Raw genomic sequence first — 26,607 nt, 5'->3', positions numbered from 1 at the left:
AGTTATGATACATGGTGTGTATGAATATAATTAGTAGTGTAAATGAAAAATGACAGTTTTATTGTTAGGATTCTGTTTGAGCTGATCATTTAAACTTGGTCTGACTGCATTTCTTGTGATAAAAAGAAAATCAGATACTGTATACACTGTTTACTTAATCATTTAAGCATAGGCAGTCACATACTGTTTCATGGCAGAGACCCAGGTTTTTATTCTTAGAAAGTTTCCCATGATACTGTTTTTTGAGATGAAGCATTTATACTGTGTCCCTTGACAGGTACACTGTTGCCTGTACTTCATTGCTCCCTCTGGCCATGGGCTAAAACCCCTCGATGTGGAGTTTATGCGGCGGCTGCACGACAAGGTCAACATCATTCCTGTAATAGCCAAGGCCGATACACTCACGCCGGATGAGTGCCACCATCTCAAGAAGCAGGTCAGACCAGCCAAAGGCAGTCACTGTGTCAGAAGAGGGATAAGGTGTGGGTCATTGAACTGGGAGATGGTATTCTGTGAAAGGGATTTTGGTGGAAGAGTCAGTAGTTTTCATTGTTGTTCTAACTCGTCTTATCTTGGTATGAACCTGCTGTTGTGTATTGTAAGGAGCCAATCACTTTTGTCAGGCACCCCCGGAGATCTTTTGTTGAGGTTGTGTTGAAGGTGGGATTAAGGCCTATGGCTGTAGATAGATAGATAGGTCTTTATGTGGGTATAATTATATTGTTTGAACAAATCATGTTTCTGCCTTACCGTATCTTGAGGTGAAAGAAAGAAAGAACCAAATGATATTGAATACAATACCACTTCAAAGTGGGTTAATCTCATCTTCCTCTATTTGCAGATCCTAAATGAAATTGCACAGCACAAAATCAAGATCTATGAGTTTCCTGAGGAGGAAGGTGACAGCACGACGGCCAAGATGCGTCAGCGAGCACCTTTTGCGGTTGTCGGCTCCAACACTACAGTCGAGGTGGACGGCAGGAAGGTTCGCGGCCGACGCTACCCATGGGGTGTTGTGGAAGGTGGGCACAGTCCTTTATTATTATTGATATTATTGTCCAGTGCCTGGTAGTTAGATTACCCTTACTTGAGTGACAGTCTAACCTTGAGCATAGGTTTGACCCACAAGAGAAGACTGGAGTATTATTGATTCCATCAAGGGAAGTAAGCTGGTCATCAACCTTGAAGTGGACTGGAGTATGGTTGCCTAGTCTTGGCCCCCTACACCTTGGAAAGGGGTAATATGGGAATGGGCATTTTTGTACCTACGAGCAATTCTCTTCAGCATATGAAAGATCTCTTGTGCTGAAAAAGTTTGCACATTCCTTCTCAAGCTGTCATTTTTCTGTTTCCTCCACAGTTGAGAACATGGAACACTGTGACTTCATCCCACTGCGCAACATGCTGATACGGACGCACATGCAGGACCTGAAGGACGTGACCAACAGCGTGCACTATGAGAATTATCGCTGCCGCAAGCTGGCTGGTGTGGGTGGAGCAGAGAGCAAGATAAAACTGAGCAACAAGTAAGATTTGAAGAAGTAATTTCACTGTACTGTATTACACTGTAGTTAGCCTTAAAAGACTTATGAATTCCTGCAGCTGAAGACAAAAGATTATGATCATTATTCTGGTTGAATGAATGTAGGAACATTGATGTATAAAAGATAAAGTAATAGAAGATGGCGAAGAATTTAATGTTAGGGATTTTATAGAAAATGTTGTAGAACAAGGTGAACTGAGCATGCTTGATAGAAATGGAAAATGTGTAACAGAATGATGACATAAAAAATATTTCAGAAAAAATATGACAGGACTCAGAGGTCTAGGAAAAGCTGCCATGCCAATCCTCAGTTTTTGTGGAATTATTGCACATGATAGTCCCGTGTGTTGAAAAGTTATCTGTTCGAGAGTGCAACTCTTTATCATCATCTAATCCTGTGTTGCCTCATTAGGAGTGTAGAAGCCTGGGGCTAGGCAAATTGTCCTGACATTTAAGATGAGAGTGACCAGCCTCGCACATCCCTGAGTAGCATTACATGAGCAATAAACCCCAACCACTCGTTGGATATAAACCTGCATAGGCTCAATCCAGCTGGAACACCTTAAGTACCCACTAAACTATGAGGCGCCATAATTTGATTATATGGTTACCACCCAGCGTAGAAACTGGTTTCCTGGTGTACAGGAAACCATTTGGTTTGTCACTCAGTGCAGTCACCCGTATACTGAAGGACAAGGAATGAATGAAGGAAAGAAAGACAGAAGAGGAAGGAAGAAACTCTTTATTTTTGTTAATTTTCCAGCCTTTCCCACCCTTTCTAAATAACTGAACCACCTCAAGTCCATAATCGTCACTTTATCAGCTTCTTCCCACCTTATGAAGTCCTTCAGCCTGAGGATGTTTTTCTAAGTTGCATAAATTGCTGGGATCAGCAAGGATAGACTACAACAGATGTTCTTCAGATGCATGGGTTAAACAAATTAGTTTCCAAATTCTTCTGCTTTAAAGTTTAATAAAATTTCATTCTCCTGCGATTAGGCATTTATAGATATTATTACAGTGCCATCGTTGACATACTCTGGTCCACAGGAACCCTCTGGCACAGATGGAAGAGGAGAAGCGTGAGCACACCACTCGCATGAAGAAGATGGAGAGTGAGATGGAGCAGGTGTTTGAGATGAAAGTGAAAGAGAAGATGAGTAAACTTACAGAACTGGAAGCTGATGTAAGTTATTCTTATGTCAAGTTTAGATAGCTATGATAACTAGTCATACAGAATTGAGAGTCTTTGTTTTCCAAATTGTGTATTTCCTTCTGCTGTGAGTGAATATAAGTAGATTTTTTTTTTTTCCTTGATTTACTTAGGCTGGTGTTATTTCCCAAGTTTTTAATTTCAAGTTTAGAGGAAAACAGTATATCACACTAGCTTGTGCAAGTCATGGAAAAAGAATCTGTAACTTCTAGATATCCACTCTGAGCAAAAGGAAATACACATTTTAGAAATGAGATGCTCTTGTTGATATATTTCTTACAGTATTCAGATTTATTGTTGTTGCCCTACTATTCTAGGCTCAGATATAGTGTAACTTGTATATATAATTGATTTAAGCTTCAAGAACTTCACTCCAGTGTGATATATAGTGTTCAAGGCAAGATTAAGATGAGCACTGAAGCTAAATTGGGGAATGTTGAGTGTAAAGCTTCACCTTTTATGTGTTTCTGCTTAAATTTATTTAAACTTGCATACATTGCCTTAAATTCATTACTGTTGTGCCATACTGTCCATTTCCTTTAAAAAAATGCAGCTGCTAACACTTCATTTAATACTGTACATTACTTTTTGATTTCATCATCATCTAATCCAGTGTTGGCCCATGAGTAGCGTAGGAGGCTGGGGCTAGGCAAGATGGTCCTGACATGTAAGATGAGAGTCACCAGCCTCACTCATCCCTGAGTGGTATTAAGTTAGGAATAAACCTCAACCACCCATTGCATATAAACCTACATAGGCTCAATCCAATTGGAGAGCCTTAATTACCCACTAAACCACCAGGTGCGATAATTTGGTTCTATGGTTACCTCCCAGCATAGTAAATGGTTTCCTAGTATTCAGGAAACAATTTCACTTGCCACTCAGTGTAGAGTCACCTGTAGACAGAAGGAAGAGGAAAGAATGAAGAAAAGAAAGACAGAAGAGGAAGGAAGGGAGGAAAGGGCAGTCACCCGAGAGCAGCACTACATCGTGTGAGTGGTCGGTGAGCGCCCCCACCTACCACTTATTTCCATCCATCCTTCTGTAATCCTGAAAATGTACATTTTCCCATCCCTTTCTTAAATTGAATAAAACTGTCTGTTAGCAGCAAGAGTAAACCAGAATAGGACCTTACCAGGATTTAAGAGGTTAAGTGTACTGGATCGTGGTAGCCTAACCTTAGGCACTTACACATCAGAGTTTACTGATTTTACAATTATTTGTCTATTTTTTACCATATGTGCATAATGCCACCCTTAATGTTGCAGCCATGAGACATCCATTCTCCTTCAAATATCCAACCATCGTTCCATTTCCAGCTTCAAAAACGGAATGAGTCGATGCGCAGCAAGTTGGAGCATGACCTTAGTGAGCTGGAGGAGGAGCGCGAGCGGTTTGAGCGGGAACGCAAAGCGTGGGAGGCAGCCAATGGGGTGACGATTGAGGACCTCCGCCGTAAGAGCCTTGAGTCCATCAGCAGGGAGTGAGTATTCTTGATATCAATACATTGCTTTTGTGTTTGTATGTCTGTGTGCCCTTATACCTGTGCGTATGTATGTGTTTGTCTGTATAACTGATGAAGAGGGACCGCTTCACATAGTGGCAGAGACATAACTCTTGCCAGGTTATACAAATGTCCTTCATATCCCTCCATGCCCCCCTGAAGGGGAATGGTGGATTGTAAAAAGGCAACTTCAGCCTGCAGTCCACTGGATTCTTGTCCAGATTAATCTGCGACCATAACATCAACAGCATGTTTGTATATATCTCTTTGTATGTATGTCTGTTTATATGTGTACTTATGCATGTGTGTGTGCATCATTTGTGTACATGTAGATAGGCAGGAGAATGAAAAGGCAAGCCAACTTATAGTGTGGTATGTTGTGCTACTGTATTTAGATTTCTTTATAACCCCTTCAGTTAGAGGACATCTTTTATATTTTATTCATGCTTTCTCCAGATGACTTTTCACCGTAGGAGAGATGTTTTGAACAGTAAGGGTTACATACAGCCTTCATTAACCCTTCCATAGTGAGAAGCCTCTCATAAGGTGAATTAAGTCATCTGAGGATAACAGGAATTTTTTTAAAAATTTCGTCCTTTGGCTCAAAGGCTGAAGAATGTGTGGATAGCTATGATTTTAAGATTTGGTCCATCAGTTTTCAGTTTTGTTTTGTACAGTTTAGGATGGTAATATATATCCACTTTTTAGTTGAACATTTACGAAACTTTGACACAGTAGTCTGGAAAGTTTTCAGGGTTGCAAAGATCGCCATGCTAGGTTTTGAAAGTCATTGCTCACTGTCTTGTTACTTATCATAGTGATGTGATCCAATATTTGGTGGCAGTTGTTCATGCACTCTTCTTTTTAACAAAAAGATAACATTGACACTTCATGCTTTCTGTTTTGAGTATGTGTAACATGTTTTCATTTTTGGGGGGGAACTTGCTACTGTTGCTGCTTTTGGTGCTGCTGATATCAATGGTGAAGATGATGATTATGATGTATATGTATTTTACTGATGCATTGAGTATTAACCTCTTTCATAGTATGACGTCCTTATCACTTTAATCCAATGAAGTTTTACCTTTTTAGTCTCCAGATTACTCTTTTCTATTTAGGAGTGATATTTAGAAATAGATGGATTTGATATAACCTTCATTAAGCCCTAAGAAGAAAGACGAGGGACATCTGTTTCATTTTATTCTTGCTGTCACTCGGTGGTCATATTCACATGACGATAGATAGACTTTTGAAATGGGGGGGGTTAAAGAGTTGAGGTATATACCATACCTGATAGACTCTAGACTCTTTCAGTACAGGAAGTTATAGGAAGTGAGGAGTGTGTGCAGCAGCACAAACTATTGATTTTTGATATGGTGCTTAAAGAACAAGTGATGAAAAAGAGGACTTATGTACCTAGGAGGAAAATATGGAAGCTGAAAAACCAAGTAGTAAGGGATGCCTTCTATAGCGAGTTGAGGAGAGTAGTGGCTGAACAGGGAGCTGTAGACAGAGGCGTTAATGAACAGTACAAAGCCCTCAAGAACAATTTCTTGAGAATTACTGATGTAACATGCGGCTGGACAAGAGGACCACCAAGACATAAAGTAACTTGGTGGTGGGATGAGAGTGTAGAGGCTGCAGTTAAGGAGAAAAGAAGGCTTTTCCGGGAATGGAAGAAGGGTGGTAGCAAAGAGGAATATTTGGCTGCCAAGCGTAGGGCTAGGAGAGAGGTATACAGGGCAAAGTCTGAGTCACAGAGACAATTACTTGATAACCTAAATCATGGGGAAAGGAAAAATATATTTAGGGTGGCAGGTCAGGTGAAGAGGGATAATCGGGATATCATAGGTGAGCAGTGTGTGAAGAATGATGAAGGAAGGGTAGTGGTGAACAGTGAGGATATTAAAGATGCATGGAGAGAGCATTATAACCGGTTGTTGAATGGGGAGTTTGACTGGGAGCCAGCAGATCCAGTGTCTGGCCCTTGGCCTTTGATTGATACTGCTACTGTGAGTGAGGCAATAGGCAGGATGAGGGTGGGGAAGGCAGCAGGTGTGTCTGGGTTGACTGCCGAAATGTTGAAGGCCTCAGGCGATATAGGGATGAGTTTAGTCACTGACCTGATAAATAGGATTATTTATGAGTGTGTTGTCCCAGATGATTGGCTGAAGAGTGTAATTGTAAATGTGTATAAAGGGAAGGGTGATGCCCTGGAAAGAGGAAATTATAGAGGTATAAAGCTTTTAGATCAGATAATGAAGGTAATGGAGAGAGTTTTAGAAGGTATGATTAGAGAAAGAGTGAATATTGATGAGATGCAGTTTGGGTTTATGCCAGGTAGGGGGACCACTGATGCCATATTCATTGTTCGACAGCTTCAGGAAAAATATATTGGTAGGAGAAGGGATCTTTATTTTGTTTTTGTTGATTTGGAAAAGGCCTTTGACAGAGTCCCTAGAGGGGTGGTGAAGTGGGCAATGAGAAAGCTTGGCTTGGAGGAGTGGCTGGTTAGGGTGGTTATGGCCATGTATGTGGGTGCTCACACCCAGGTGAGAGTGAATGGAGATTTGAGTGATGAGTTTTCCGTGAATGTTGGTGTGCATCAGGGGTCAGTCTTGAGTCTCATGTTGTTTTTCATGGTACTTGAAGCCCTTTCACGTGACTTTAGAAACGGACTCCCGTGGGAGTTGTTGTATGCTGATGATTTGGTGTTGATTGCAGAGAATGAAAGGGAGGCGGAGGAAAGGTTTAGGAAGTGGAGAGATGGTATGGGGCAAAAGGGTTTAAGGGTAAATGCAGATAAAACAAAAGTGATGATATCTAGGGTTGGTGGCGGTACTGTCAAAGACGAGGGAGAGTGGCCATGTGCAGTTTGCCACAAGGGCGTGGGAAGTAATTCCGTCTTGTGCGGTGTGTGTGATAAATGGGTGCATAAGAGATGTAGTGGTATCAGAGGTAGACTGCGAGATAATGTTGATTTTATGTGTACGGCGTGCCGGGGTGAGCAGGTGGAGATTGTTAGACGTGAGAGGATTGAACTTGCTGGTGAATCTCTTGAGTGTGTGGAAGAGTTTTGTTATTTGGGAGACATGTTGTGTGCTGGAGGTGGGGCTGGAGCTAGCTTTGTGGCTAGGGTGAGAAGTGGTTGGAAGAAGTTCAGGGAGCTCTTGCCTCTCCTGACATTGAGAGGGCTCTCCCTATGTGCTAAGGGGTCTTTGTATGCAGCATGTGTTAGGAGTGTAATGCTGTATGGCAGTGAGACCTTGGCAGTGAAGGAGGAAGACATTCGCCGGCTCAGACGTACAGAAATGACAACGATTAGGTGGATGTGCAGTGTGTCCTTGCGTCCAAGGCCTGGAGGGGCTGGGTTTACAATGGAAGAGTTGAGAGGTAGGATGGGACTGGAGTGTATTGGTGCTGTGATGAGGAGAGGTAGATTGAGGTGGTTTGGACATGTGGAGAGGATGGGGGATGATAATTGGGTGAGGAAGGTGAGAAGTGTTAATATTGGGGGTGGGGTTATGAGGGGTAGACCGAGAAAGACATGGGACAAGGTCATTAAGTGTGACCTTAGGGTTAAGGGACTGAACAGGGAGGCTGCAATGGATTGTGCAGCATGGAGAGCCACCATTAGGTGACCAAGGCCAACACATGCAAGCTTGTTGGAGCCTTTAAAAACGAAACAAAATGAAACAAGGTCTTCCCGTAGTGGAATTATCATTTGTTAGCAGCAGTAATGGAGTAAAAAGACCATCAGTCGGATTTATGGATTTGTTTTGTTTGGCATATGTCAGTTAGTGTCATATTGATGCTTGGTGGCTGGGTATTGAATTTTTTGCTCAGGTTCATTTGTATACTTTCGCTGTTCACTTGTTTGTTGTTCAGCTCTTTTGCCCCCCCCCCTTTAAATAAAAAAAATATATATATATAAAGTCTCCAATTGCATCTTCATAATTTAAAAAGCTGTTATTTTTGTTGTTATGGCCCCAGGATTATCTGACTGTGAACCAGGTAGACTACAGGCTGAATTTTCCCTTCTACAGTCCATCATCTTTTCAGAGGATAGGGAGGTATCTGAGGGACATTTGTATATGCAGGCAGAAAAGCCACCAAGTTATATCAGTACCACAGCATGAAGATGTCTCTGAAGCACCCAGCTACTAAAATTGCTGCATTTCTCTCTAATGATATTACTTACCTACTGTAAATCACAGGTGCCATGGCATCTGGGCATTTCAGTGAATCATGTCAGTGGTCTTTGGTGGGGTTCTGTTGTTGTTTTGTGTTTTGTGGTCTGTTGTTTGTCTCTTGTCTTCCCTGTGTGTGTCCAATGTCACTCTATGGTGTGTCTGTTGGTTGTGTGTTTGTTTTCTGTTCAGTGTCTCATTTGTCAGTATTCTGGGTGTTCTCTCTCTGTTGTCTGTTCTCATTTGGTATATCTTTGTTGTCTATCTGTTGTGTGGAAGGAGGGAGTGTTGTCATTATTCTGACAGTGCATTTGAAATGGCTACCTGTATTAGCATGAGGGAGAAATAAGCATTACAGATTGAATTTGTTTTACCATCAGTATTGTGATGACAGTGGTAGGGTGTGACGGTTTATGTGCAGCAAAGCTACAGTCAGTCCTTGTTATAAGTTGTCCGTGAAAATTCTGTTGCTACCTGTTAAGCTAATTTACCAGCTGCCCCCCAGTTTACTATACTAGTTGTATTTATATATATATATATATATATATATATATATATATCTACCTATCTGACTTATAATGAGGACTGCCTGTTATGTTCATCATTTACCCTTATGCGAGTGTTGTTGTTCAAGTGGTTTGTTGGATCATGAATGTTATATTTTAGTATTGTTTGCTGTTTGTGAGTAGATGTTGACTTTGATTTTTTTTAGTGGCTTTGTGTTGTACACTGTTAGTGCCTGCGGGTACTGGTATTGATTAGTAACCTGATGGGTGGTGCTGTAGAGGAATACCATTGTGTGGTAGCACCAATATAACCAGGTGGCTCCATTGCCCAGTTATACAAACATCCCTAAAACCCCCATTCTCCCAAAGTTGGATGTGGACTGTTGAAGGACAACAACTAAGGCCTGCAGTCCTCTGGGTTCACATCCAGATAAGTCAGGGGCCAATAACAACAATATTTCTATTGGGTTTGTTTATATTAACCTGTCACATTTTGGATTTGAGTATCTTGTGAGTTTGGTAGTGTTTGTGGAGTAAGTAGATTTTGGCAAAGAAAGTTTGTATGAATGTTATTTCGTTTCCTGTCTGTTGTGTATGCATTTGTAAATACTGTATGGTTCTGTAGTTTTATTTTCTCCTCCTTCCAGGTACGTTTACCTCCCCTCTGTTTTTATTAAACAGTTATGACCTGTGAAATTTACATATCAGTAACTTTTATGTATATATATATATATATATATATATATATATATATATACTGTATATATATATATATATATATATATATATATATATATATATATATATATATATACAAACTCGGGCTGTTCATATGTACAGTATTTCCAGTACTGTATTAGCTAAGTATTAAAGCCACGTGTTATGAATTTTTGTGGGCTATTCAATCTGCAGTATAGAGTATTTTTATATACATTTTCAAACTGGTGTAGACTTAATTAATCTCTGTATATTTTCAACTCATTGTTTTACTTGCAGTCAAAGAAATTAAAATTTGTTGTCACACTGGCATGAACAAAGAGAAACAAAACTAACTAGATCACAAATTTGCATCATTACTTTACCAAGGTGTTCATGCAGTAATACTTTCATCATGGTACTAATGATACATTGTTAACCATGGATTTGCTCTTTATTCAACCTCATATTAATTTAATTTTTTTTTCACATAACAAAGCCTGGCATGGTTGTGTTTTATTAGTTTTAATATATTTCTCATCCATAACATAAGCTGGCATGGTTGTGTTTTATTTTGTGAGGTGTATCGCAGTGCATGATGTGTTGTGGACTGTGGTGGTGTGGTTGTTTTGTTTTTGTGTGCGTACTTACCCTTACTCTCGCCTCACTTGCCTTACAGTCCTTGTTCCATTACATTTTCATTTTCTCCCCCTTGTGTCTTGTCCACCCCATACCTTTTATTTCATGTTTTTTGTGTTGTTGCCTTTTACGTACTGTTACTGAGCCTCTGTCTGCCTGTGTCATCATAACTTGCTTCATCTTGTCGTGTCTCACTCCCAAACTGCACTTCACTTCCCCTCAACTTGTCTCCTCCTTTTGGATCTTACCCTTAGATCTGTTTCTCTTACTAATCTTGGCGTATAATCACTTCAGCCGTGGAGGCTCGTAGCATCTGTTCCTTACTGATTTATTTTAAATTACATTGTACCATTCCCTTTTATGTTACTTCTGGGCATTTAATAACAGCAAAGGTTAGTGACATACAAGAGAGTGTTACCAATCTATGTGAAGATATAAGTTAGTAAGGAAGAGGTGTTGGCGAGCCATTTTTGCCAACAGTGTGGGTTTTTTGCCTCATTTCACCTACCTCACTTACCAGTCTTCCCTCAGTTCACCTACCTGACTTTTCTTCACTTACTAATCTTCCCTCAGTTCACCTACCTCACATTTCTCCACTTACTAATCTTCCCTCAATTCACCTGCCTCACTCTCCTTTCTTCCTGCCTGACCTCTATGCTCGCTTCAACTCGCCTCACCTCGCCTCACCCGGCCTCACCCAACCCCATGCAGGACGTCATCACTCACCTCCGCCTCCACAACATCTGGCAGCTCTCGTCGCAGCTCACCCAAGTTCTCCCGCACCTACTCCTTCCCCCGTCATAAGTTGAGGCAGAGTGAACAGTGTAGTCAGCAGTAAGAATTTTACAAGATGCAAGTGATTCAAGTACCGGTGTAACCGACAGCTTACGATGATTTTTTAACACTTAATTAATCTTTATTCAGTTACTGATATGAAACTACTCACTACCACAAGTGATGTAGTGTTCAGCAGATAAAGCAGTGCACATGACAGTGATTGGTGAGAGTTCTTATCTGACCTTGAGTGGCAGATGATTTATCATTGATTCAGAAATATACATATAATGCTTGCTTTTAAAATACCTCATTTATTTTATAAAACAGTGCTGAAGCCTGTCATTGTGAGGGATGTATTTTGTAGATGTGAGAACATCTACACAATTGATGGCAAAGATTTGCAAGTAGGATATAAAGTCATTCATGCAAGCTATTCAGACTTGCTGTCATATGCCAAGTCATGCTTAAATGCCTTACAGGGTATATGTATTCAGAAGTGATGTTGCAGCTGTTAGATGCTCTTTGGTGTATGAAGTACAGTACATACTTCTTCACCAGTAAGCTGATAGTGCAGCTAACTGGACCATAATATTTGCCTGAGACATCACCAGCTACAGACTGCAGTAAGGCTATTTCTTCATGGCATTGTAGTCAGTTTGCCTGCTGATGGAATGCTGATTAGAAATGTATGCAACCACTACATTAACCCCCCCTTAGTTGTTTTGTTTTGTCCAGGTTGTGATTAGTGAGATGTGTCATATGTCCCTCTGACCCTGTAAGCAAGGTGGCTGCAGGAAACCAATGATCATCCATTAAAACTGGGAGGGTGAAGATATGCAATCCTCCACTGTGTTTTGTTCATGTATGGAACAGATTTGGTTAATCTAAATGCCATATTGTAGAGTTCTTTCAGCAGTGAACAGAATGTTTTACCTTACCATGGGCTTTACAAATGACTGTCATGCTGGTGAGGGATGTCCTAGCATGGTGGTACTGATACGACAAAGCAGCTTCATTTCCTGGTTGTATAAACATCTCTCACCTAACTTTCCATCCCCCAATTAGAGGTTGGTGGACTCCAGGGGAAGGGCAGCTTCAGTCTGCCACCACACATTCAGTTGAATCTGGGGGCCACAACAGGAACAACAGCAGCAATATCAGCAACAACAACAACAGATGACTGAATTTAAAGACTGCCTGCATGATCATGACCTCAAGTATAAGAATGTAGCTGCTTTGAATATTCCTGAGTAAAACCAAGCTACCCCATTATGCAGTTCCTTTACATGCCTTAGGTTATGAATTACTGAAATTGATATACACTCTACTTGAACCTTGATACTAGAGTACATTATGCTGTATTATAATGCCTTGAAGAGGAGTGGGCAGGTTGTCTTCTCTTCTGTACAATGGACTACATTAGCTAGCCTGCAGCCCTTTCTTCTTGAAGGGAATAGTATGGGATTAGCTGTTCCTAATATCATTTCTGTGTACCTTGCATAGGAAGATAAGAGAATCCTTATGTTGACCATGTGTGTATGTGGTTGTTGTTGCTGTTGTGGCCCCAGGCGTATCTGACTGCAAACTCTGTGGACTGCAGGCTAAAGTTGCCCTCCTCCACCAGACCACTGTCATCCATTCAGGCAATAGGGAGAGAGTTGAGGGTCATTTGTATAACCAGATAAGTATTTCAGTATTACTGCTTGAAGGCATAAAATCAGGCACTGCCCTCAAACTTAGTAATGATTCTGTTCAGAAATTAATAATACTGATACAGAAACAGGTTAGCACTATTAAGAATGATGTTGCAGAAACTGAACCACAGAACAAAAATGGCAAGCTATTTAGATTATGAGTACACCTACACTGATTGAAGTGCAGCATCCATCTGCAAACTCAAGACAGAAATGTAGAGTTGTTTTGTATAACTTGAACAAAATGTGCCTCATTTGCTTACCTCTCATTGCAGTGCCTCTTCTGTTATGTTATTGGTGCAACCACCAGACAGTCTTATTCAGCTTGAGAAAGACTTTTGGAGCGAAGAGGTTAAGGGAGATGTCCCATAACCTTTCTCTGCAAGAGGTCTCCCCTGAGCTGAAAATTATCGTCTGGTGGGAGGGAGAACAAAGTGTAGTTTATTGAAAATTAAAATTAAACTCAGCCGCAACTCACCCTTCTACACCTGCCTATACTCCCTCTCTCAAACTTCATCACTTTTAACTATAGTCTGTTTCAGATTAGAACTATAGTTACAGATGATGGAGTTAGAGTGAGGGAGTGTGGGCACATATGGGAGGGTGTGAGTTGTGGCTAAGTGTAATTCCGAATTGGAATAGTCTATACATAATGCGTTGTCATATTAAAGCAGGAGAAGCAGAGGACAGGAGTGAAGCAGTTTTGATGTATAGCATATTTCTACATGGTATTATAGATGAAAAGGCATCTGGTGATCTAGTGGTTAGAACACCCTAATTGAAGGAGGCTTGAAAATTTTTTATTATGTATCACCAAGGGAAATAGGCAGGTTATCTACCCGTAATTGTACTGAGAACAGCCTCGGGGCCTCTTCTCTTCAAAGGGGATAATTTAGTACATGATTTGGTGGTTACACTCTGCTGTAATCTAGGTGGAAAAGGGCTTCCATAGTTAATAGGCAGTATTCATGGGTTTAGCCTCAGCGTTAACTTGCTGAATGTGGGGGCATCTTTTTCATTTTATTTTTGCTGTCTCTGATGGTTTATCAGGCTTGGGAGAGGTTGCTCAGACTGGTTTGATAGATATACCAGTAACTTTAATACAGTAAACACAGTCAGTATGGGAGGCCTTTCTTAAGTTCCTTACAATTGTCTTTTTGCAGCAGAAGTAACTATAAAGGTTGTTACCCAGATTCACTGAGTTATAGAGTTGGTGCGTAGGAGAATATCTTTCCCTAATCTTTGCTCTGTCTGTGTCCTTGTCCTTGTCATTGCGTGAATTGCTTATTTATAATTATTTTTAATAGTACTTGTGTGTGAAGTTAAGATGATGAGCTCAGTTATAACTTTGATTTAATATATATTGACAAATGGATAAATTGGATGGGATAGAAAACACAGGAGGAGCTTAACCATACAGCCTAGGGACATTCTGTTGTTGTTATGGGTCAGGTTCATCTGGACATGAACCTGGTGGATTTCAGGCTGAAGTTTCCCGCCTCCTGCAGTCCACCATCCTCCTTGGAGTTGAGGGAATTTTGTATAATTGGCAGCTCTGCTTTCATTTACATTGGTACCACTGTGTGAAGATATCCCTCTCCAGTACTTAGGGATGCTTCACCCAGGCCAAATATATTTGTCTGGTGTTGGCCAGAATAAAAGTAGCAGGATATACACATACTGAAGGATTATATTGATTGTCTTTAACTCCTGTAGACCAGTGATGTCTTAGCAAAAGTAAATACTAGTTGTTCCCTAGGCATTCTGGCTGAACAGCCACAAGCAAATGTGAGTAAAATTGTGTGCCGTGAAGCATTCAAAAACAAGAAAGACATACCTGGGCTGAAGGATATTGTGAAAGGTTTTATTCTGTGATGTTTTGGAACACACTTAACCCACCCCAAGTCATTTTAAGGTTAGCCTCAGTAGTTAGAAGTGCTAGGAAAATACAGAAGTTATTCATGTGTTTCTCTTCCAGCCCAGTAGCCTATATCCATTTTATTGCAACATTGACTGAAATGTTAGTTGATTCTTTTCATTTACAAACCTGTTTCATTTATGTGATTCATTACATTCCTTTTATATTACATATATTTATTTGTATTGTAATGTCTATAACCTTATTAATGGTTGAATGTTAATACTCATTGTTGCACAGTTAACCAGCATGATTAAATAACTATTAACCCTTAGAGCAGTGGTTCCCAATCAGTGTGGTCCAGGTGGTGGTGGTTAAGTGCTCAGGGATGTATGCTGTTGGCTAAATGGATGTTTGCCTAGATGGATGTGAGTTCAAGTCCAGGCTGGTGCAGGGAAAAATTTGATTATTTGAATTTTATAAAAGTAGACTTGCTGATTTTTCCACAAGGCTGACGTATGTGTCATAAAAACATCCCAATAACACCATCTTACCTGTCCTGAATGAGATGGTTGTAGCATGTATTCAGTATGAATGTTGGGTATTAGCTCTAAAGTGGTGACATATGAAACTGTTTGGTACATAAGATGACCACTAGACCTCAAGAAATGGGTTGTCAAGTCTATGCGCCCAGTCAGAAATGCTAAAAGCAAAAGTAAGCACAGTATTAGAAAAGCCAGATGTCTTTTATATAAGGTGTTGTGACTAGTGACTATTCATGTGAGGCAAGGAGGTTTTTGTGGACATCTTCCTCAGTGGTCTAGAGGAAGTGCTTATTTCAAGGACTGAAAATATATACTGTACATCATCATCATCTCAAGCCATATTTCCCTAAAAAATAGAGTGTAGTAGATCCAGAAATAAAAAAAAGAGGGAGCATACAGGCAGGAAAACTTTTGAACAATATGCCCAGTGAAATGAGTCACAATCATTTACTCATCATTCAAGCCTTTGCACATTGCCTCATAATATGTTATTAACTGAAGTTAGTACTCTACCGGTTAATATATTAGTAATAGGTATTACAGCATTATCAATTGTGGATGTTTGAAATAGAAATTGTCACTACCCATTCATCCTTCCTGGATTATATATCCCATTGGATCCCAGGGGTGCTGGGCGAGGCATCACACTGGGAGGGTACTAAGCTTACCACCCTCAGCCTATCGGCTCAGTCGTGAAGCTCATAGGTCCCTACCCGGGGGTTCCCTACTTTATAAAGCCTTGAAAGATCCCAGTCCTGTCCAATTTTCGGGACACTGGGCTCCAATGAGATATAAGTAACAGACAGATATTCTTGGCATCATTTTAGTTACATAGATAACTGATGCTTGTGAGCAAGCAGCTTAGTATGAGAAAGATAGATATGCCTTGAGAATTTTAGATCCTGAAGGTATTTCACAGTTGTAAAGTGTTTGGGAACCACTGCTTTATAGCAAACTGGAAGCTATTCTTTCAGCTGAACAAAATAATGTTAGTCAAGATAAAACAATTAGTATTTATCACATTTTCAGAGGGTTATTAGAGTCTTTTCTCAGTCTTGAGGGATAAAAACACGTTTTCTGAGCTAATTAACTTTCTCCAGAGATAGCTAAGATATGGTTAAGACCTTATTTTCTGAAACGATTAAGCTATTTCACCTGAGCATTATCTCTCCCTGTGGCATTATCCTTGGCATTCCTTTTTGTTACCATAAATAAAAGTTGGCAGTTTTCATTAAGTTTATTTATGCCAAAACTATAGACTTATTTACCTTTGATGTCACATGTATGAAGTAAGTATCACCTTAATCTTGTGTGACAAATGATATACAAGAGATGTGGATGTTTTTGGGTCATGGCCTTTTGTATTGTAACAGAGCTAGTGTAAATATAGGTATATCTTTCTTTAACACCCAGTGTACAGTGATCTGCTCTTTATTATATTCCTGCCACTAACGTGCAGTGTATTAATGCAGGGGAGACAGCTTGTAGTAAAGGATGTCATGGAGTGTGTTTCTAACCTCTTTACTTCCAAACATCCGAGGTGAATAAAATCACTGAGTGTAGCTGGAATAAGATGTGAAAGTTTTCATCCAGTTCTAGGAGTTAAAGTGAAATAGGATGTAATGGTGCTTTTGTGCCCTGTGAAGTATATTATGATAATGTATTTCTGTCAGCAAGAAAGGGAAATTCATCCTTGTGACCCCTTAATCCAGGTGATGTCCTTTTTATATTATTCTTACTGCTACCAGATGATTTCATTCAGTTTAGGAGAGATTTTTGAACTGGAGGGTTGAATTTAACAAAAACTCCTTTACTGTAAGAGGTCTTCCCTAAACTGAATGAAGTGTTTGGAAATAGCAAGACTAAATATAAATGAACATCATCAGTTAAAAGAGTTAAATAGTTGAACAGTTAACAGATGTCTCCAAAATTCCACTTTATGTACATCTCTCAGGTTCTCACTGATTACAGACTGGTGACACGAGTTTCGAGTTTATAAGCGTTGTTTCGCCACACGTCACACAAGTTTGTAAGAGCCATATATATTGTCCTTTTAAGCCACTGCACATTGCTTAAGTGGTCAGAGTCAGGAGAGACTGATTTACCTTCAGTTATGACCAGACTGATTCGTAGGTCATTTTTAGATATGTAGTGTAGTATTGTTACATACGGTGAAGAACTTGTGTATATTATATTTGTGTTTAGGTCCCATTTTTTATTATGAGACTAAGAATTACACTTAGACTCACAGGACAGATGAGGAAAAATTTATCTCTACCTTTTCTGCATCTGTGTATTGGTTTAGCTTTATATTTATTATACTCAGAAAAAAAAAAAAAATCATATTTAGAATCACAGAACATGTGGTGAAAAGCTTGTGTATATTACATCTGTGTACAGGTCTAGCTTTGTATTTATGATAAACCAAAGATCACAGTTAAAATCACAGGACATAGGGTTGAAAACTCGTGTAATTATGCACTGTAGAGGCTGAGCTTATATTTGTGGTACCAAAAAGCACCTTCAGAATCATAAGACTTCCAAAGGAATGCATATCATTTGCCATTGAAATGATGTAATGAGTGCTTAGTCAGGGAGAAAAGTTTGCCGACTATTCCATCACATGTACACACTCAGGGCATATGTGTCACACTCCTCCCTGATGTGTCACACCAAAGTGCATCATCTATGGACAGAGAATCACCAAGCCTCTCTCAGTTTATGAATATTAACCAGAGGAGGAATTTGAGAAGTACAAGGGGTGATATATTATGCAAACTTTGTCTGTGACTGTACACTCTGGAGCCTTAGTTTCTATGCAGTCTCTGATCCCACCTGTAGCTGAAAGGTAGTTGTAGCAAGGATTTCACACTGAATGAAGATCCATTGTCTGGTGTCAAGATGGTAGTTTACTTTTCTAGACTGCATAAGTAACAGTGTGTAGTAAAACTGAACCCGTTTAGTTTAGAAATGCTACAAATTTCTGTCAGTAAGGCTTCATTTGGTGTAAAAGCTTGTCTGTGATGTTTGTCCAGTCAGGGATAAGGGTAGAAGGTGAGAACAAATTATGGCCAATGAGTATAAACTGACCATGAAAGAAAACCTTAACATTTCAGATGTTACCACCCCCACCATCCCCTTGATCCCACTGCCATATGCCTCTCTGTCTGTCTCTTGTGGCACTGTGTTTTTAATGAGTTTCACTAAAAGTTGATTGTGCTTTAGTTTACCATTTAAAAGTAGCATGGAACAGGTCATGCATTAGTATATTTTGTGTTGCTCTTTGCTACTATGGCTTGCTGTAAATGATTTAGTTGCTGTTTTATAGTTCTGTTTTTTCTTTCTTTCTTACCTCTTTCTTCTGTCTGTGGGTGACTTTATACTGAGTGACAAGACAAATGGTTTCCTGTACACCAGGAAGCCATTTGCGACGCTGGGTGGTAACCGTATAACCAAACTATGGCGCTTGGTGGTTTAGTGGGTAATTAAGGCACACCAACCAGATTGAGCCTGTGTTGGTTTATATCCAAGGGGTGGTTGGGGTTTATTGCTCACATAATGCCATTCAGGGATGAGTGAGGCTGGTCACTTTCATCTTAAACGTCAGGACAACTTGCCTAGCCCCAGGCTCTTACGCTCCTCATGGAGCAACAGAGGATTAGATGATGATGATGATTTATAGTTCAAAATGATTTCTTTGTGATTTTTCCTTTGGCTTGCTTCAGTTTCAGCATTTACATAAATATTTTGGGTTGGTGTTTGTGTGTTTTGTGTACTGAATGCTTTATTGGAAGTTTCTTGCTTATATGCATGTAGCATGTTTTAATTTTGTTATGGATAATTCATATTGTTTGTTTATGTTTGCACATACATTAATTCCCAAGCTTGCTAGGCAGAATTGAGTATATTGCATCTAGCACTTGATATAAATTTCCTCTTTTCAGATCTGAAACTTGTTCCTTTTATAATCTTCATATTCTTTCATTGCAACATTTCCCGGATGCCTTTGTGTTTACATCCTGTGCTTGAATAATAGCAAATTTCTTCTTCAGGAATCAGCTAAACTCTTTAACATTTCTTAGCCAATAAATGATTACATTTAAGCTTGCATCATATACAGTAGTAATCTTGCCAAGGACTGTGTTAAATTCTTCGTCTGACCTACTGTACAACTCCCAGTCATTTTATGCTTGTGTCATATATTGATCTCTTTGTCTTTAAACTCCTTGCCTGGTCTATTGAATCCCTTCAGTCTGGGGACAACTTATTATTTTATTGTTGGTTCACTCGAAAGCAATAATCGGTCATCTTTCCTGCAGACAAAGTCAGGGTCAGTGATGCACCCTTTCACCCAGAGGCAAAATATATACCAGAAGAGGATGAGAGGAAGAGTAATTCACAGTAAGGTGATGGGGAAAACAGTGGAAAGTGGCAGACATGAATGGCCAGTGGTTTTGTCTGCTGGGGAATACTGATTATTGAATTCATTTGTACCTAAAGACAATTTTGTGAGGTTTAGGAGAGACACCAAGCGGTGAAGGGGATAATGAAGGCTGCATATATATATATACACACACACACACACACACACTGCTCGCTGGTGCAGTGGTAACGTTCTCGCTTGCCGACTGGTGGACGGGAGTTCGCGCCTCGCCCAGGTTGCGAAAAGTTTCACTGACGAAGTGGGTGGTTACTGTCCCCCTTGAGCAAGGGGATGGGTGTGTGCATTTGTGAAGGTCACAGCCTTGCCCTTAGATCGGACTATATGAGCTCTCAGCTCCCTTCCAGAAGGGTAAAAGCTGACGATCACGACCATCAAGTGATCCTGACCGACCCGGTGAATTACACACACACACACATACATCAGTTTGTTATATATGTATATATCTCCTACAGTTTGAAAAGTCTCCTAAGCTGAACAAAATCACTGAATGGCACTAAGAATAAAATAAAAAAAGATGTCAGTTTATTGAATGGGTAAAATTCCTGGCCTGCCTTCCCTAACATTTCTTATTCAGCATCTGTTGACACTGTGCGCTTGTGCTTGTGGTATTGCAGGGGAGGTGGAGTGGAGGGTGGGCAGCAGAGGGCGGGAAACAAGCTGGCCCACACCTTCCCGCCCCCTCTCAAGAACTTACAATTCTGGCATCACTAATGGAACAAATAACTGGGGCCTTGTCAGTTGCTGCTGCTTGCTAAGTGCTGGGTATTGGTGCTAGTGTGTTTGTAGCTACTTGCCTTGTAATTACTGTGCATTATTGGTTGATCACAAATGCAAATGAAACTTCGCTTCCAGAATGCATTTTATGAGATGTAGGAACCTATGGCTAGGTTTTTATAGTCTAAAACATTTATGGGTTGGTGAGGGATACAGGCTGTTGTAGGCTTCTATACTTCCCTATCCTTTAATAGTCTGGATTGTATTAGCCTAACCTTAGACTCCTACACCACGTAAAGTGTAATATGGAACTTATTCTAGTTTCTACCATTAAATGTAGTGTATTCTTATGTTGTTATAAAGTGATCAGAGCCCTTTGATTGCATTATTTCCCATTTGTTCCTTGGCACAGTTATTTTCTCTTTTTATGCACTTATGTTGTTGCATGCTTTTAGCTGCTTTCCATATTCTTTGCATTTTCATTTTTCCTTATGTTCATGTCTACCTTGGTTGTTGCTGCAATTCTTTTTTGTCATATTTTCATATTTTTCTAAGCAACGTTGGGTCTGGTTAGTACTTGGATGGGTGACCGCCTGGGAACACCAGATGCTGTTGGCATCCCTACGTGTCAAGTGGGGTTGGTGGAGGATTAATGCCCCTCCCTATAAAAACAATTAACTCTAAACCCTTGGCCACCCCATTTGGGATACATGGCGTCTGGCAATGAATGAATGAATGTTCCCTTACCCATTTCCATATTCGTAAAATCCATCCAATTTTGTGTCTAATTTCCACAAGCTTCATCCATTTCCCTTATCCTTAAAATTCTTCATCTTCATTTCTAATTCTGAAAGAATCATTACACATTTCCATATGCTTTAAATCCATCCATCTTTGTTTCTCATTCTCCAAATATTTATCTCTGTATTGTATTTTCACACAGATTACTGAAGTACATTGAAATATTTTACCCTTACATAGAGTGGTTAGCATGGAGCTTGGTTTGTGCATGTTGCAGTTGGATTTTATTTACTGCCACACAAATTGGCTAACATTATCCCACATAAGAACCTAATGCTTGACAAACTAAGAATATTACAGGACAAATGTAATATGTTTTTCATATTGTTCTCTACATTAATGTATAGTAAGGAATCTATGCTTCCAGTTATCATCAGGTGATTACCTTTTTTTTTTTTCTTTATGTATAAACAAGGAGCTTTTTTCACATCATCATTATTAACAAAACACCAGCATTGAATTATTAGTATACACACATATACACTTGTGCACCTACAGCACATAACATTGTTGCTCCAGGGATCCTTTCATGGAACACACAAAGTGAATGAACCTGACACTTTTGTTTTTTTAGTGCGACGATGAAATGCCAAATTGATGAAGAATTCTTTATCTCCTGGAGTATTGGAAACAATAAGTGGCCTGGCTGGGAAGGTGATGATACAACAGTTGACAGACATTTTAGGCTTCACACCTGGATTAAAGGCAGCTTTTGCAGTTGCTGTTTCGTTATTAAAATGCTAACCAATGTAACCTTTGTTTTCACTTCCACAGTCACCTTTGCTGGTGATATTGGTAAGCACACAGATTGTTAACATGCGTTTTATTGGAACAGTTACTGTGGAATGCTTATTTAGCTCCATACCTCCACACTCAGGTGTGATAATGATTCTGTGTCTTCATCATCATCATCATCATCATCATGTGTCTTGCTACACAAACAGAATTGTGCAACCCTAAGAGAACAGATTTACTGTTGCAGGTTTCTCTCATAGACTAGAAACAAGTTGATAAGTATATGCAGTATATACACTGTGGAATTAATCCACTCATGTGTAGAATTAGAAATAAAAGTATTGTTTCATACTAACCCTTCCTTCTGTATGTAGGATAGGTAAACAAACTACTACTTTGCATAAGTGCATCACCTTATCACAAAAGCCTTTTTGATGTAATCTTTGCTCAGTTGCTTCTCAGGCTTATATAAAGTATTGCTTTTTACTGCAGTATTCTGTGTAAATATCCTTCATAAAGTTTGTATATAAATGTTTATGACAGTTCTGTATTTGCAGGCTCTGGTAATGCTGTATATAGCTCATTCACCTTAAATTGGGCCTAGATTTTTGTCATTTTGCAGCACATTGGTAGAAAAAAACTGTGCCGTGGCTCTGCATTCCCCCAGTAGCATTTCTTCACAACTAGCATCAATATTCCAGTGCTATTCTGTTGTTACAACATGGTATTCAAGATGGAGAAATAAAAATTATAGGCCAAGCTAAGGTGAAGGGAGTATGGTAGTTATGGTTGTTTTGGCTGCTGGGGACTGATTTTTCAGTATTATTTCCTCTGGTTGCTGATCTTCTTTTATTTCTTCTACAGGCATGTGGATGGGAAAGACAAACACAAAAAGAAGAAAGGACTCTTTTAATGGCCTATATTTCAAATCTAAAAAAAAAATTAAAAAAGCATTAAACATACAAACGCTGCAAAAATCCCAGTAAAAAAAAGTTGCAATACAAAAAACTTAAATGTAGAAGGCTCCCATACCCGCTTGAAGGCCAGCCCAGCCTCCTCACCACCACCACCGCTGCAACACCTTCACTGCCTGGGTCCCCTCAAGGTCACCGCGTCGCCTCGCAAAATAAGCCCTTGTGTTTGAGGTGTTGGGTTCATGATGGGGAAAAAGCACCAAAAATTGAAAATGCTAGCACAGCATTAAAAAAGTACAGGCAAAATTCTACAGTGTTAATGTTGCCATATCTTTTTAAGTAATTAGGCTGAGAGTTACTTTATTTCTTGACCTAATTGAGGTAGCATTGTCATTTTCTTACTAATGATTAGTTTTATCTCATAAGCCTTGAACGAAAAGTTAGTGGCTAATTTTCTTATTGATATGTGAAACCAGTAAAATTCACATATGTAATGATGACATAAAATACATGATGATGATGTGTTAAAGTGGAACATCTTGAGGAGACAGTAATATGTCGGTGCTTTTCCTTTTCGTGCCCTCAGTACCTCATTCAGTCCAACAGAGGCTCTTGTTCAGGAACAGATCAGGGGACACTAGTGCAAAAATAAAATACATACATACATACATACATATATATATATACATACATACATATATATATATATATATATATATATATATATATATATATAGTATAGTTTCATTGCAGAAAGTGTTGAGGAAGAATAGTAAAATTTTTGGTCAAGAACAAATAGGAATTTCGATATTAATTATTTTTCATCTTAAGTATCCCAGAGTTGGAGTAGACAGAATTACCACAGACTGAAAGTGGTAGTGGATAGTTGGAACCTTTCCCTCTGCTTTCACACATTTTTATTCACACACTTGTGGTAACTTTGTCCATCCACTTAAATCCCAGTGAGCCAAAGGACATCTTTTTTATTTTGTTCATGCTGTCTCATATTTTATTCTTCTTAGACTTTTTGGACTTGAGGAGGTAGATAAAGCCTTAATAAACATCCTCAGTGTGAGGCCTTTCATAAATTGAAAAAAAAAAATTGCTTTGCTGCAACCAGACAGTTTGATTCAGTTTGGGAGAGAGAGCCTTGTTAGCAAAGGGGTTAACAAAGGCTACATCTAACCCCAGCAGTTCCAAAATTTTATGAGCTGAATGAAATTGCTGTGAGGCAGCAAGAATAAAACAAAAAATGCTTCCTGGGGCTGAAGGGGTAAATTGAAGGAGCCGCAACTTTTAGCTGGTGTGGACTTGATGGGACCTAAGGTTTGTTATAATTACTGGCTCTCTTGGTCAAGGGGTATTTCCACAGGTCTGCTATTGCTGCGTGCTTTACTCCTTCAGTGCGATGGTGTCTTCTTCATTTGATTGTTACTACTGCCAGAGGAAAAGAATACATCACTGGAGTTGTGCTGACCAAGAGAGGGTTAATGGTACCAGTTTTAACACTCAGGCTCCTGTGATTCAGTATTAACTGAATAAAGTTGTCAAGAATTGGCTATCACTGTACCATAAGTCTTGGGTAGCTGGCAAATCAGCTGTATAGGTGGGACTGGAACTTAAATAGGCAAGTATTCTCAGAAGTACATTGCCCCTAATAACAACACAGGTTATCAGACAAAGTATCTTACAGTTCATTGAGAACTTGCCACATTTTATTTAAATTAGGACGTGCGGTGGAATAGTAAAGAGGTTAATGAAGATTATTTCTAACATCTTCACTATAGGAAGTCTAACAATACTGAGTACAATCATCTGGCAGTACAGTACTGTAGTAGAAAAGAGGTTAATGGAGATTTATTTCTAATATCTTCATTACAAAATGTCTAACTTATACCATGTAAAATCATGTGGCAGTACAGTAGTGTGATCAAAATACAGAAGATGACGTCATTGCATTGAAGAGGTCATATGAGTCAGACTGGGTTATCCCTTTGAAGCCCTGCTCTTCACACATCATATTCATCTCCCTGGTCAGACTTAAGAGGATATTCTGTGTGGTATATGAGGTCTAGCATCTCTTCCTTAGTGATATTTTTTGTTTATTATACCTTAACTCTGTATTGTATGCTGTTTATATAATTTTGATATCATTGTATTTTGCATACATATTAGAAAATACTGAGGTGTAGTACGCAGAATAAAACATGAAGGAAGAGGTGTAACAGTATCTCCAAAGCCACTTAAGATAGAGCCCTTATCCTCTGCTCACCTGTGATCCAGTCACACTCATTGACAGAATTACATCTTAAGTTAACTGCTTCAGTTCAGTGACATATCTTTCATTTTAATCAAACTTCCATCAACTGATTTTATTTAACTTCGGGAGGACCTTTAGTGTGATAGGGATGTGAAGGCTATACCTGACCTCTAGTTTGAAAAGTTTATCCTAAGGTGGATGAAATTGTCTGGAGATAGTAAGAATAAAATAAAATAGATTGAAGAGGTTAATGTGACCATCATTCATTAGCTTTTACATACTGTATATATAATAACTTTTTATTAACACCTTCAACTAAAGCACATATTTATCCACTTCATTCTACCTGTCTCCATATTATTTTATTCAGCTGAGAAGAGACTTTTTAATTGGAGGAGTTATAGTCTGCATTGACTTCTTCCCTAACACGGTGCACTCATATCTTAAAATTGGTTGGTAGTAGCTAGAATAAAATGAAAATTCCATCTTCTGGCTGAAGAGGTTAATTTAAATTGTTAAACTGAAACTCTGTTATTATATTAATTATTGTTGGTGGTTATTTCCATGTTGTATTGTTTTACAGGTGCAGTACTTGTTAAATTGGTTTTTTCTCGCTGTAAAAAACAGTCATGTGATCTTCTGAAGGTACGTGGCTTTGGTCATTCCTCCCAGCACTGTATTTATGATCACCAAGCCCCAAGAGAAAGCCCCCTTGGCAAGAGAACCACATGTAGGTTATTATCGTTTCTTCAAGTCTCTGTGCTGTAGTGACTCATATTCCAAGGCTTGTATTCTCATCAGCATAGGAGGCTTTCCAGCACATCTTCCTAGCTTTCTACTTCCCATATACACCAGCACATCTTCCATGGTGGTCTGCTGCCTGTATTACACAGTATTCTCTTGTTTTTTGCTTTCCTTCTTGCTATTAAGTCCACGGCAGAATAGTAATTGTCTTTTAGAGTTGTATTGCCACCTGTAAAGCTGATTTGTCATTTTTACCCAGTTAACAGAAGCAGATGTGTAAGTTATATGTGGTTTATAATAATGACTGCCTGGCTGATGACATACTAAATACAGAAGTAACCTGATTGGGAAGAAGTACCAGAGAGCCTTCTTAACTGATGAGAATACATGGCCAAGTGTCTTGTTATATAGATTGACATTCCTTCCCTCATACACATAAAAGGACACATGATACATGAAATGAGGAGCTGCGGCACATTGGTCCTTTAGCCCGGCACGTAAAGCAAGAACTGCAAGCGTATTAACACTCTCAGGATCTTGCAAGTCACTCCCAGCTGAACAAACCCAATTGACGGTACCTAGGATAAAATACAAGAGGGTGAATGGCACCAGAACAAACACTCAGCTTCTCATGATTCACTCTCAGCCGAATAAAATTGTATGGTATTACTGTAGCTGGAATAAAAGACAAGAGTTGTCCTGATGCTTGAAAAGTTGAAGGTGCCAATATTAATGCTTGATTCCTGTGACTTTCCAAGCAAAATAAAAGACCTCTTGCATTATTTGTCCTAGAGTTGTGTTGACCCAGAGAGAGTTAATCTGTGGGTTGT

General features: G+C 39.4%; 1 protein-coding gene across 1 annotated transcript in view; it reads left to right on the top strand.

Annotated features, from left to right (window-relative positions):
- The window catches only part of pnut (septin 7-like protein pnut), a 95,277-nt gene extending 72,159 nt beyond the window's left edge, over positions 1-23,118 (top strand). Inside the window, exons 9-14 of the mRNA XM_080269852.1 lie at positions 278-436; positions 842-1,022; positions 1,361-1,526; positions 2,594-2,729; positions 4,076-4,239; positions 22,724-23,118. Of these exons, the coding sequence (XP_080125978.1) occupies positions 278-436; positions 842-1,022; positions 1,361-1,526; positions 2,594-2,729; positions 4,076-4,239; positions 22,724-22,772 (855 nt within the window). The 3' untranslated portion in view covers positions 22,773-23,118. The remainder of the gene's footprint in view (positions 1-277; positions 437-841; positions 1,023-1,360; positions 1,527-2,593; positions 2,730-4,075; positions 4,240-22,723) is intronic.
- Positions 23,119-26,607: the final 3,489 nt, after the last annotated feature.

Source organism: Coenobita brevimanus, chromosome 38 (assembly GCF_032717465.1).
Source record: "Coenobita brevimanus isolate Jiangsu-jjx chromosome 38, ASM3271746v2, whole genome shotgun sequence".
Classification (NCBI taxonomy): domain Eukaryota; kingdom Metazoa; phylum Arthropoda; class Malacostraca; order Decapoda; family Coenobitidae; genus Coenobita; species Coenobita brevimanus.
Note: the sequence above shows the minus strand (reverse complement) of the source record. Positions and strands in the feature narration are given on the sequence as shown.